Source organism: Beta vulgaris, chromosome 2 (assembly GCF_026745355.1).
Source record: "Beta vulgaris subsp. vulgaris cultivar EL10 chromosome 2, EL10.2, whole genome shotgun sequence".
Classification (NCBI taxonomy): domain Eukaryota; kingdom Viridiplantae; phylum Streptophyta; class Magnoliopsida; order Caryophyllales; family Amaranthaceae; genus Beta; species Beta vulgaris.
In genome coordinates, this window is record NC_079203.1 from 14,660,028 (window position 1) to 14,672,680 (window position 12,653).

The following is a 12,653-nucleotide window of genomic DNA, read 5'->3' on the forward strand; positions in this document are numbered from 1 at the left end:
CTATTTGCTCAATCAAACTCGAATTTTTCATGAATTTCTTGTAGTTGTTCAATTGAACTGGAATTGTTGAAGAATCAATTTCGAATCAATATCGTGTTACAATTATTGAATCAAATAAGAATAATAATTTGATTTTGAAAGAGATGTACATAAATTTAGGTTTTGTATGAAATTGAGAAATAATTTGAAGGAAGAGAGAGAACAATTTGCAGAAATTTTAGAGCAAGAGAATCTTTGGATTTTGGAAATATTGGAGAGAGAGAGAGAGAGTAATTATAGTGGGTCACGTGCCTGTGTGTGGTCTACAATATCTATACTAATATATTAAAAGGCGTGCGTAACAACGTTGATGCGCCACGTGGCACCCTCCTCTTGCCACAAGAATTTCGCCACGTGTCTGTTAACCAACAAAGCCAAGTGGTCATTATTTTAAAAATAAATATGCTGAAGCTTGGGCTTGTACCCATGACCTTATGTAAGAGTTTTCAAAGAAACACCATCTCATCTAACTTCTCTTGGTGATCCATGTTTCCACAATTAATGTTATTAAACATATCCCTTGCATTTTTAAAAATAAATAGATTTGCATGTTCATTAAAATTAATTATGTATGCATGATACCATTTGAAGAGCAGTGTTGACCACTACAGTACTACCCCTAGGGAGTTTTAGTTCATGTAATCTATGTATAATAAAAATAATTTAGAAATTGTGTAGTATAGGGTTTGATCCCGAGACCTCAAGTACATATACTAAAGTTTTAACCACTAGGCTAAGTTGTATTTATTGTTATTATCATAAAATATTATATTAATAAATGAAATTTTTTCTTACTCGGGGCATAGCCCGGGCCTAATAACTAGTTTTTAATGTGAACCAGGTCCACACAAGTCGAATTGGTGAGTAGTTTGTAGGGGTCACGTGCCTGGACCTAATCGACAATATTTTTTTAATGTGAACCCGGTCCATGCAGGTCGGAATGCCTCTAACATACTTGTAAAGGGTAACATGGTCTTTCCATGTCTCAAGGAACTCCTCTGTTGAGAAGCGGCTCTATTTTACCTCTGAGAAAGTAGGAATTGCCACCAATTGTGAATTGTGGTTGGTGAAACAACGAAAACAATAATCAAAACCCCCTATTTGGAGTCGGTCTCCCTTCTGAGTTCTTAGTTGAGCTCTGTAGAACGAATGAACGATTTTCTTTAATTCCTTAATCACAGCAAAATAACCAAAAAAATAAAAGAAAATGGGAGTTCAAGCAAAAATAGCACCGTCTATGCTATCCTCAGACTTTGCCAATTTGGCTTCTGAAGCTCAACGTATGCTTGATTGTGGCGCTGATTGGCTCCACATGGATATCATGGTAATCTCATCAACTTTTTTCTTCATTTTCTTCATTTTTGTTCTTGTTGTTTATTGTTTGCTTTATGGGTTTTTTTTTTGTTTTTTTTTGAGCTGAGTTTGCCCAATTCAGAACACATTTTTTACTCAGATCATCGAGAAAAGTAGTATATCTAGTATATTTGAGGATATTAAAAATTATCGGACTTTGGAAGATTAGTTGTGGGAGTATTAGGTACTATTTCAAATTTTTGATTCTTTGTTCATTATTTTAAATAAGGTCGGCTGAATAGAGTTTGGGTGAATTGTCATTTCGATTATCTTATAAGCCATTAGTAAGGAGATCGAATCTCATTGATTTGATGAAAGCTATAAGCACTTTGGTAATTGTTGCTAATGTATTCGTTGACCCAAGTTAAGAGAGAGCAGTGACACCAGTCATCAACTTGATTCTTGGACAAGAGAATAGAAGAGAGGAAGTGTAAGGCTGAGACTTTTAAGTGAACTGTGAAACCTAGAAAAAAGGCAACTTCAAGAATGAGAATTGGTTCAAATATTATCTGACTCTTTAGAGTTTGAATTCTTCAGAATTATCAAGTTAGCAACTTGTGAATGATTAGGAATTTGTTCTAAATGGAATTTTTAATGTCTGTGTTTTTAATATTAACTGATTGAGGTAATTGGTCAACATGTGAACAACTGAAAGGTTGGGCAATGAATGAGATGGAGCATCACCGAAACCCGGCCCAATCCTCACCCAATCTATACACTTTTATTTTAGGTTTCGCATCGTATCCATTGGGTGTGGGTGATATTGCCATCTCTGGTTGTTACGTGCTTGACTATTTTTCATTGATGAATTTTCTCTTATTTGTGCGTGGATTGATGCTCTCAATTCCATTGTTTGAGGGAATGCCAGCTTTCTGAGTCCTCTGGAGCTCTTTGAAATTCACTGACGGCTGTCTGGTTTTTGCAGGATGGGTATGTGGACATTTCATAATATAGACTGACTGCTGTTGGATAATTGTATACCAGTGCCTAGTGCCTTCTATGAGGATCCTGCCGGTTGGTGGGGTATAAGGGTCCAATGATGAAGCCTTACCTCTGCAGTCACAGTGCTATTTCCTGTAGTAGACCCTTAGTTGACTGCACAACTTTTGGTTAACCATGTCTAGTCAACGCATTCATGGATTTCTACTAATATGCAGTAGTTTGACAAGATGTAGTCATAGTCTATTCTTTGGAGGTAGAAAATTTCTTAAATTGCTGGAGGCAAGGAGAAGTTTATGCAGTTTGGAAAACAATGCAATTTTACTTCTGATTACATTCTTATGGTTGATATGGTGATTATATTAGTTTTTCTTGTTTATTTGTGCATAGAGCTCTCCATGTATATCTAGATGTTCAATAAGCCTAGCTGTGTCATGTCCGTAATGAGTTGCCTTATGTAAATCTTGTCAAACATTGAGTAGGAATTGGTATGAAAATTGAGGATAGTGGGCCTCAGAGTGGCAGATTTTTTCTTGCCATGCCTTTTGTCTATGCATGATATAAGATGCTAAGCGCCTTTCTTGCTTAATCATTACATTAAGCATTGGAGTGATAAAATGAAATGCTTTATTGCTTGTTCTAGAAGATTCTCTCTAGTGGTTTAGGTCTTTTTAGTTTTTTCATTGTTTCTTTCTTCACTTTTTTCTGTTTGGCTTCTGTATGTATTATTATTTCTGTTGAACTTTATTTTTGATTTGAAGTTCTGCCTGTGGTGCTAGTTAAACTTTACGATTGGCAAAGTACCTCGCTTGTTTCTATTTAATGATACCCTTTGGTGCTCATCTATCTTTATATTACTGTATCTTTATGCCTAAATTATTTCTCTTTTGAAGGCACTTTGTCCCAAATCTTACGATTGGTGCTCCAGTTATCGAGAGTCTAAGAAAGCATACTCAGTAATACTCTCTCTGAACTCCTTGCTTTATTTAAGTTCTGTTTGTGCATGCCTAGAATATAACTACCACAGATTTCAAGAACATTTTGGAACTTTTTATTTTTACGTGTTTATAGGGCATATTTAGATTGCCATCTCATGGTCACCAATCCTCTTGCTTATGTGGAGCCATTCGGAAAAGCTGGTGCTTCTGGTTTTACATTTCATGTTGAGGTCTCTAAAGGTGCTTACAAAATGCCAGAACTGCAACTGCTCTTTTTTTGTTGTTATCAGTGTTATCATTTGCGTGATGCTTGTTGTTGATTTTTCAGACAACTGGCAAGAACTTGTTGAGAAGATAAAGTTGGAAGGGATGAGACCTGGTGTTGCATTGAAGCCTGGGACACCTATTGAAGAAGTTTACCCTCTGGTAGTATATGCATTGAGCTCTGGAAACTGTTTCTTTAGCGCTGGAAAGATTTGATGATGTTGTGGTGAAGTTATTTATCTAAAAGTATTCCAGTTAAATTTTAGTTGAGTGCCCCTCCCTAAGATGCGTTATATTTTGCAATATAGGTGGAAGGACATAATCCAGTTGAAATGGTCCTTGTTATGACTGTTGAGCCTGGATTTGGTGGGCAGAAGTTTATGCCAGAAACGATGGATAAGGTAATGAAATTATAAGTTTAATATACTCGTGGAAAATGATGATCTCTAATAAAACATTAGTTGTTTGACCATCCAGGTTCGTGCATTAAGGAAGAAGTATCCATCCCTTGATGTTGAGGTACCATCTCACATTAGTATGCTCTTTCTGATGCGATTATGTATCATTTGATAAATGACCTTGTAATCAGTTATTATAATTGCTCCATTTCAAATGTATTTTGGCGAACAACTTCTCAATTCTTTACTAATTTCTTACACTTCATGCCACATGGAAGTCCATAGAAGGAAACATGGAATTAAAACTTGGCCGTTCCATTATGTGACGGTCGTTCTATAACACATTTGGAAGTTGCATTATCGAGAAATCCCGTTATAGAACGCCACGACAAAAATCATGTCCTTGCCGCGTTAGAGTGTTCTTTTTCCCCTACGTCCGTACTTTTGACAAAATTGACGAAAGAAAAACATAAATAGTAAGAAAAACAACATGCACACACTCAAAACATGAGAATAAATTAGTGGGGGCATTCAAGTTTGGATGTATATGGGTTGTTTCATATATTATGATGAAGAAATACTTCTTTAAGTATAAATTTGCAAATATGACGTTAAAGCCCTTTTAAAAAAATTCATGCCGCATTGGCCGCGATTCGTTCCACATCCGATACAAGCCGCTTCTGCAATGATTTATTTTCTATGGAATGAAATGGAGTATCTATCGAATGAGTATTTTGATCCAAAGTGGCATGGTCCTCCTTTCATATCTCTTCCACCTTAGTTATATGGACTCTTCAATTCACCTCAAGTATCCATGTTAGATCCTTGACACTCGGACATAGACACGGACACATAGACATTTCATTTTGGGCCAAAATTATTGAAATTTTTCATAGAATAACGGAGTCATACACTTACACGTACCGTTTCAGACATGGGTATATGAGTCTAGGTAACATGTTCCACTCACCTTTAGCGGACATATGTCCTCGTTCTAGTTATACATTTTATAATGATTTTCATGTTTCTTATGACATGAGTCATTCCCAATTGGGATATTGTGATAAAGTTGCTTGATGTGCTTAAGTTGCCCTATATATGACAAACTATTACAATAGTAATGTCTTTTACACTCCTTACAAGTCAAATTCTTTTTTCCATTATTTGCGGCCTTTGCTAAGAGATGTGTTTGATACAAGAAATTTCAAATATGAACTATTGTGAGAATGGAGAAAGAGAAGGGAATGGGGGCCAGAGGAGAGAGCTAGAAGAAGTGGGTTAAGTTAGTGGGCAAACTCCTCTTTGTGTTCCTTAAATCCTATGATCATCTCCATTCGACGGTAAAGGCATGACCATGACCCCAACCCATCCCATTATTTTGTGCACCACTACACGCCTTGTATGCTCACACCTTATTGGCCCGGTATTGATGTTTTCCCCTTCCTGAAGAATGTGGTCTTTTCTTGAAAGCAAAGTGGGAAGGAACATAAAGGATGAAAGGAGTACTTTTTTGCGCATAAAGAATTTTACCCTATATTTTAACACCCCATATTTCTCTTTCTAAAAATATATTTTAGTATAAAACTACTCATAAATTTGAGAGCATTACTGTCATGTGATAACGTTGAAGACTTTAATACTAGCTACTAATTAAATTTTAAACTAATGCAGCGGAAATAATTGAAAATAACTAACTCTTTGTTAAAATAAACTTTATATTTCAACTATGACAGTAGATTAGAGGAAATAAAATAACAACTACTGAATTATTTATTCCTCACTAGCTCCCCCATATGAAGTAAGCATCATATCAACTTGTAAATTCTACTCGCTCAAAATAGGATCAATCACAGGGATAAAGCAAAAAAAAATAAAAAGTTGTCAATAAAATTGCTGAGTATGTGTATACGGGGAATATTAAACACATTATATAATTTAACATTCAAATTATTTTGATAAACCTTCCTTGGATACTTGTAATACTTATATAACATAAAGCATATAACTTTAATAAAAGCTCATTTTTCTTGCCTAAGTACTTTTTGTAAAGTGTGCACAACCCAAGTTAATATTCCTTAATGAGTCTATGACGAAGAGTTACTGCCTTGTCCACATGACTTACTACCAAAAGTACATGGGTAATAATGTAATACCAACCGTTCTTGCTAATAATAACAAGCCGTTGTCTCTTTATAATTGTGATCATTAAACATCTTATAACTAATAAAAATTCTTTGGAAATAACCCTCATTTTAAAAAAAAATCTTATGAATTTAGTCATCTAAAAGGCATAAAATTTAGCTCAAGAAATAATCTTGAAACTCTACTAATAGTATAATAATGATGTCAACTAGGAAGTCATGTAAAAACTGTATATATATTGATGGTGCTAAACACTGACTCTAAGAAAATAGCATGAAATCAGCTTAGTATTATGACTTATGATACTCTAATGCGTCATTTTTGAAGAAATTCACCGCTAATCTTTTTCCAATTATAATTCAATTATACAACAATTCCTCCATATTATTCTGTTAACGTAGGAACAACACAACAGTGGCAAATTAATTGACACATGATGTTATGGAATCATAGAATCATGAATTATGACATGTTGTTGTATCCTAATGATCAAATAAAAAGAATAACTTAGGCCATCATAAATTCAATCCAACATTATACTGAAATTATCAACAAGTTCTTATTAAGTTCTACGTACTCATGAAAACACATAATGTTCATAATACACTCATATAAAACATGTATATTAATTCAAAATAACAACCTAGAAACATGATACTACGTATGTCAAACAATTATTAAAGATCTACATATACACGCATCTTGAAAATTAATCACTACTAAAGGGAGAAGAGAATAGGTAGTGCGAGGGAGAGAGAGTTTAAACTTGAGAAAAGAGATCTATATCTCAAATTTGGTTTGAAGAATATGAGGGGTGGAAGCCCCTATCTATACTAGTTGGATAGGTATAGTCGTAATAGGAACTATAAAATTAAAATATGGGTTTAAGAGAAAAGATAAACAAAATTAGCTAAGATCCAACTACTTTTTACGATCATCCAATTAAGACTGGGAGAAAAAAGATAAATGATCCCCAAACATATATAATTCTAGAAGCTAAACTCGAAAGATAAAAAAAAGTAAAAGTAATAAAATTTTGATTGATAAACAACTCACTAGCGTAAATTATCTTTCTCTTTTTTTTCTTTTTGTAACTCTTTTAGGATTTCCTTTAAAACATTTTTAAAAATTTTGTTTAAACAAACTTCTTGGATTAGAATTAGTAAACATAGGCCCAACATTTAATTTGGGCTAGAATTTTTTCGAAACACCCATAATTTATTATAAAAGCCTATTTTAAAAACCTTTCTGATTAATAACAAGCCTTTTTAGTAAATTAAAACCTTTTAAAAGTTATAATTAATAACTTACTAAAAATACGGAGTTTTACATGTATGACATGGTGTATCATCACCTATTCACCTCCATTTGATTTTTTTTGAAGAGAGAAATTAGAGCGGACTCCGTTGGTTTGGTTAAAAGTTTGTAAAGTTAAAAAAAAGACATGGGCTATTGCAATTGGGTATAGTATTTTGGAGAAGGTTTTGGCTTTTTGGTTGAGGAAGATCTTGTTTCATTTGATTGGTATCTCTAATGTGTATTGATACTTCGGAACCAATATTGGAAATGATTGGCCGTAATGGGTCTGTTTGGGGTGGACAGTTCGGATCTAAATGTTGGTAGGACTGAATATGTGGCTAATGGGTCAATAGTTTCTTGCAGTTCTGATGGTGGTAGTGGCAAATTGTGGAGGAGAGGAGAGAGAATTGAAGCCTATTGAGTTGCTCACACCAATATTAACATGGGCATGCCAAGGGAATGAAATTCTTTTAATTTGAAGATTTTTCTTACAAGTTTGAAGGAAAGAACTTGGTCTAAGGTAGATGATGATATGTTGCTTGTTAAAGGATATGAGGTTTTTTCCAAAAATTTAGACCGGAGATGGGACCGTTAGTCATTTCAATGAGGTTCTTTCCAATACTAATCTCATTGTTTATTCTCTTTTTGGCTACCGTACCCATTGTACTCCAATTTCTCGTCATTTATCCCTACTTTCCGTTCTTTACCTATGAAGCTCAGTTTTTTAATGACCTAGTTTTATTCAGATTTTTTTATAATATCAGGATGAGTTTGAATTTTTTTATAAATAAGACGGTATTTTGAGAAGCTCTTTATTCCTGAGGATTTCTTGTTATAATTACCCTTGGTTAATAATACGTTTTCAAACTGAATTAAATCGATATCCCGATGGAATATTCCTAAAGTCGATAGCTTTGGACTAAGTGATTCTAATAAAATGAAATATGAGACTAGAAATAAATGGAAGATGATGATGATTTTCATTGCTAGAAGTGAAAAAGTTTCAGCAATAAGCCAATAACAAAAGATATTGAAGCTCTCGAGAGGCTTGATTCTCTCAGAATGAACTCTTAAAATTTCAACGAAACATTCAGCAATATTCAACATACTTTCTCTCTCCGTAATATGCTTCTTCTCAAATAAAACTACCTGGCTTATCCTTCAAGCTACTAGCAAGTTAACAGTAATTCTACTACCCAAAGTGCCTGTCTTTCTAATCTTGATTCATAGTAATGATATGCTAATGATTGTTTTTTCCATTAATCCTTTCCAGTCCATCTTGCGTGCACCTAACACCTATCTGAGTGACTGATTTTCTGTAACCAATTTAGAGTTACCATGTTATTTGTTGAAATGACCATTTTAGAGAAGTACTAACATAGAGCATTAAAACGGCTGTCTTAGCAATTAAAAGACAACTTACGTGATAGGGAGCTCGGGTTCACAATGACAGTTATTGTGGAACGGGTCGAGATTTTGCGAGTTTTTTCTATGTTAAATAGTCAAGATAAAATCCAAATAAGGACTTGCTGAAAACTTATTTCTTGTTGCCTTACTCAGGTGGATGGTGGTTTGGGGCCATCTACTATCAACGCTGCAGCTTCGGCTGGGGCAAATTGTATTGTCGCTGGGAGTTCAGTGTTTGGGGCCCCAGAACCAGCCCAGGTTATCAAATTACTGAGGAAGAGCGTGGAGGAAGCTCAGCAATAGGCATATTTTCCGGGAAATGTAGGTGAAGGCAGGGTCAGTTGCTCAAATAAAATCATCTTGGATTCTACCCAGCATTGGAATAGACATCTTGTGGCTCGCATAAATTATACAAAAATGGAGAATCGTTGAGTCTACATAAACTCTGTAAACTATAAATACCACATACTACTCACATAGTGAGTGGTTGGGCATCATACAATTGTGTATTTGTAATGTCAATGTCTCTTCTTGAAGATGAATTGTGCCACTTTCTATAGTTTTCAAGGCCAAGGGGTGATAAATCATTATGCCTTGAGTGTTCTCTCTTTTCGTTCCTTTGTTTGTCGCAAGGAGGATTGTTGGTGACCTAGATTGTTAATTTGAATTAGGTGGGCGCAGCCTAGGCACATGTTAGATACAAACTCGGGGTTGCTCAGCTTGTCTGAGTACACTTGTATCTGTATCCAAATATTGATTCTTTTTTTGGTTAGCTGCAATATTGAATTGAACAGGATAATGTGAATCGATTCTAGCCTTATGGGCTAATACATGTACCTTCTCAACATTTTGTCTGGGCACTAATTTAATCTCTACCAACTTCATTTCTTCAAATATTCAATTCAATGTCTTTGGTAATGGCTTGTGCCTCTTTCTGCTGTGTCGTTGAACAAGTCCTGAACAAGTTTAACATAATCCGTTAAAACATTCAAGTTGTTGTAATATTCTATGTAAACAGTAAACGGATAAATGGCGCCGTATTTTGCCGTTCATAATTAGACACTTCACTGCAGTTATGCAGTGATATGATGTATCACCGGGTGAATTATTCACCCGGCACAATATATACCGCACTTCGCGGGAGAAAATGGAGAATACAACAACAAGAGCATACTCTCCAATCTTGCTTAAAACCTCTCTATAATACAACACGTTATCAGCACGAAAATAGCTATAATGGTGGAAATACCTGCTATTTATTTTCTGTACTATATATTTTTTTTTCATAGAAATCATGTTTTTTTTGTGAAAAAAAATGAGGTGGAAAGAAAGTTTTTGTGACTATGTACAAGAAAATGATAGAAGAAATAGCTAAACTTCTTTGCACCGAAAACAACTTATAAGTAGGATCTTCAGATTTTCTCTAAATTGAAAAAGCTACTAGTTCCAATGGCAAATTGATGACACATAATCTGATGACTTGTCCCTTATCCCTTATTGTTTGTCAGCAACTATTCCCCATGCTAACTTGAAACTTTGTCCTATAGCAACCAAGTGGATGCATTAAAGTTTACGTTTTCTTTTCTGAAGTTTGACGCAGGCTATGATTGTTCCAATGCAGTTCTGCACACAATTTGATTATTTGTTATTTAGTACGCATCACATAGCACTTTACGTATACATAATCTATAAACATATTTTAATCATAGTTTCACATTCTTTATAATACACTCATGCATGCTCTAACAAACATTCATCTTGTACATGTTATAGCCAGTGTTTATGCACTCATTTATATAATCTCTATGAAACAAAATTACAATGATAGGTAATTTAGGTATGACTATTTCCTTATCTATAAATTATTACATATACTCTATCTCTCTTTTAGTTTTTTTTGTCAGAATTTACGTAAATTTTACGTATTACTCACTAGTATATATTTTACCTGTTAAATATGTATAGTGTTTTTATACCACTATAAAAGAGACTTTAACCCTTCCCATTTTTCCATCCGCCTCCCTCACTCACTTCTACCATATAAAATTTTCTCTCTCATAAAATTTCACAAATTTCATCTCCACTATTTTCGGCCACCATGTACAATGCCAGAAACCGCCGCCCTCAAAACAACACACCAAATCTTCTAGAATCTTTCAAACAGTTGAAGGTCATGTTTTACTAGGGAAGGATACTTATAACAGTTTTAGTAGGAATTATTGTAATTCTTTTTCTGCATATTGTAAAACGCAATTATAATGCTTAATTATGTAAATTTTCTATTAATATGCTATTAACACATGTGGTTTACTTTTGGACATGATAGTCACATTCTAATTAAACAAAAAAATATGCTACCTTATATATATATATATATATATATATATATATATATATAATATATATATATAATATATTATATATTATATATATATTATATATATATATATATATATATATATATATATATATATATATATATATATATATATATATATATATATATATTGTTCACTTTCATGTTATTATCATGTTTCGAACCCTTAACCTCTTGAACGGTTAAGGATTCTCGGACCACTATGGCTTACATCCCAGTGTGATTTTCTTTCGGAACTCTATATATTTATGCATTAATTTTCTACTAATACTTTTAGAACATCACATGAACTCAGAAATGGCTAGACTTGCAAACCAAGACTTTGAGATCCTTGAAGCCTCATGCCAAAGGTATCTAGAATAGAGGGTGGATGCAAAAGCTTACCTAAAGTCACTTAGCCTCGACCATACCATTGTCAAAGGTGGTGCCCCTACCCCTTTGGAGCAAGCGAAAGCATTGTTATTTCTCAAACACCATATACATGAAGAACTCAAATCTGAATACATCCTTGTGGAAGATCTCAAAGAGTTATGGGATAACCTAAAGGATAGATTTGAGCATTTTCAAAGAATTATCGCTCCAAGGGCCCAACAAGAATGGTCAGTACTCAGGTTTCAGGACTTTGCAACAGTACGCGAGTACAATTCTGCAGTACTTCGCATCACCTCACAGCTAAAGCTGTGTGGAGAACTTGTGTCTAAACGAGCCATGATTGAGAAAACCCTCTCCACTGTGCATGCCAATAATGTTGTTCAGCAAGAACAATATCGTGAAAGGCGTTGCCAAAAGTTCAGCGACCTAATTGCCATCTTTTTGGTTGAAGAACAGAACAACCAAATCCTGCTCTCAATTCATAATCAAAGGCCAGCAGGTACCAGCGTAGCAGTTGAAACAAATGCCACTAGAGGTGGCAAGCACTGGAATAAGCGGGGAGGTAACTCAAACTGGAATGGTCAGTTCAAAAATAGGGGTAATGGAGAAAGAAATGACAATGGAAATGGCAGAGGAAGAGGACGAGGACACCAAAACTGGCGCCCAAATAGAGGACGCGGAGGAAGAAACTTCCAACAAAGAACACAAGAGAAATGTTTTAAATGTGGCATTCAAGGACATTGGGCAAATGAATGCCGCACAGCCAAACATCTTGTGGATCTATATGTGGCCTCTACTAGGGGTCAATGGAGACGTGGCGAAATAAATTGTCACTGAAACTACTCCGCTCCTAGAGCTCGATGTAGCTGATTACCTCATGGACGATATTTCTGATGTCTAGCCCTCTTATCCCCCCCTAAATCAACCTATGATGTTTTATCACATTACTTCATGTACTCTTGTCTTACTTGATGTCTCCTGTATCTTGCATTCCCTTTTTATCATTTCATGTAATGTACCTCTTTCTATGAATAAATTTTGTGTTAGATTTTGACAAATTTATGTTTTAATGAAGATAATGACAAACAAAGGCGCCCAACAATGCCTGATTGATAGTGCCACTAC

At 34.6% G+C, this 12,653-nt stretch overlaps 2 protein-coding genes across 7 annotated transcripts; both read left to right on the plus strand.

Annotated features, from left to right (window-relative positions):
• Positions 1-1,068: 1,068 nt before the first annotated feature.
• LOC104887275 (ribulose-phosphate 3-epimerase, cytoplasmic isoform) lies at positions 1,069-9,615 on the plus strand. Of its 6 annotated transcripts, none has more exons than XR_008967961.1 (9): positions 1,069-1,363; positions 2,318-2,684; positions 3,225-3,287; positions 3,403-3,509; positions 3,598-3,695; positions 3,842-3,934; positions 3,995-4,052; positions 7,736-7,892; positions 8,933-9,072. XR_008967961.1 is itself a non-coding variant. In XM_057392511.1 (8 exons), exons 2-7 carry the CDS (start codon positions 2,509-2,511, stop codon positions 4,043-4,045), a joined length of 588 nt encoding a protein of 195 aa, XP_057248494.1. In that variant the 5' UTR covers positions 1,070-1,363; positions 2,318-2,508; the 3' UTR covers positions 4,046-4,052; positions 8,933-9,072. The 6 variants fall into 6 exon arrangements, 3 of the variants coding, with proteins under 3 accessions (XP_057248494.1, XP_057248493.1, XP_010670191.1); XR_008967960.1 differs by having other exon boundaries at positions 7,736-7,980; positions 8,933-9,071; XR_008967962.1 differs by having other exon boundaries at positions 1,070-1,363; positions 4,011-4,052; positions 7,736-7,980; positions 8,933-9,071.
• A 1,838-nt stretch (positions 9,616-11,453) lies between these two features.
• Positions 11,454-12,365, plus strand: LOC125494712 (uncharacterized). The gene is made up of 2 exons (XM_048638431.1): positions 11,454-11,506; positions 11,555-12,365. The coding sequence occupies exons 1-2, from the start codon at positions 11,454-11,456 to the stop codon at positions 12,363-12,365; spliced, it is 864 nt and encodes a 287-aa protein (XP_048494388.1).
• The last annotated feature ends 288 nt before the right edge of the window (positions 12,366-12,653 follow it).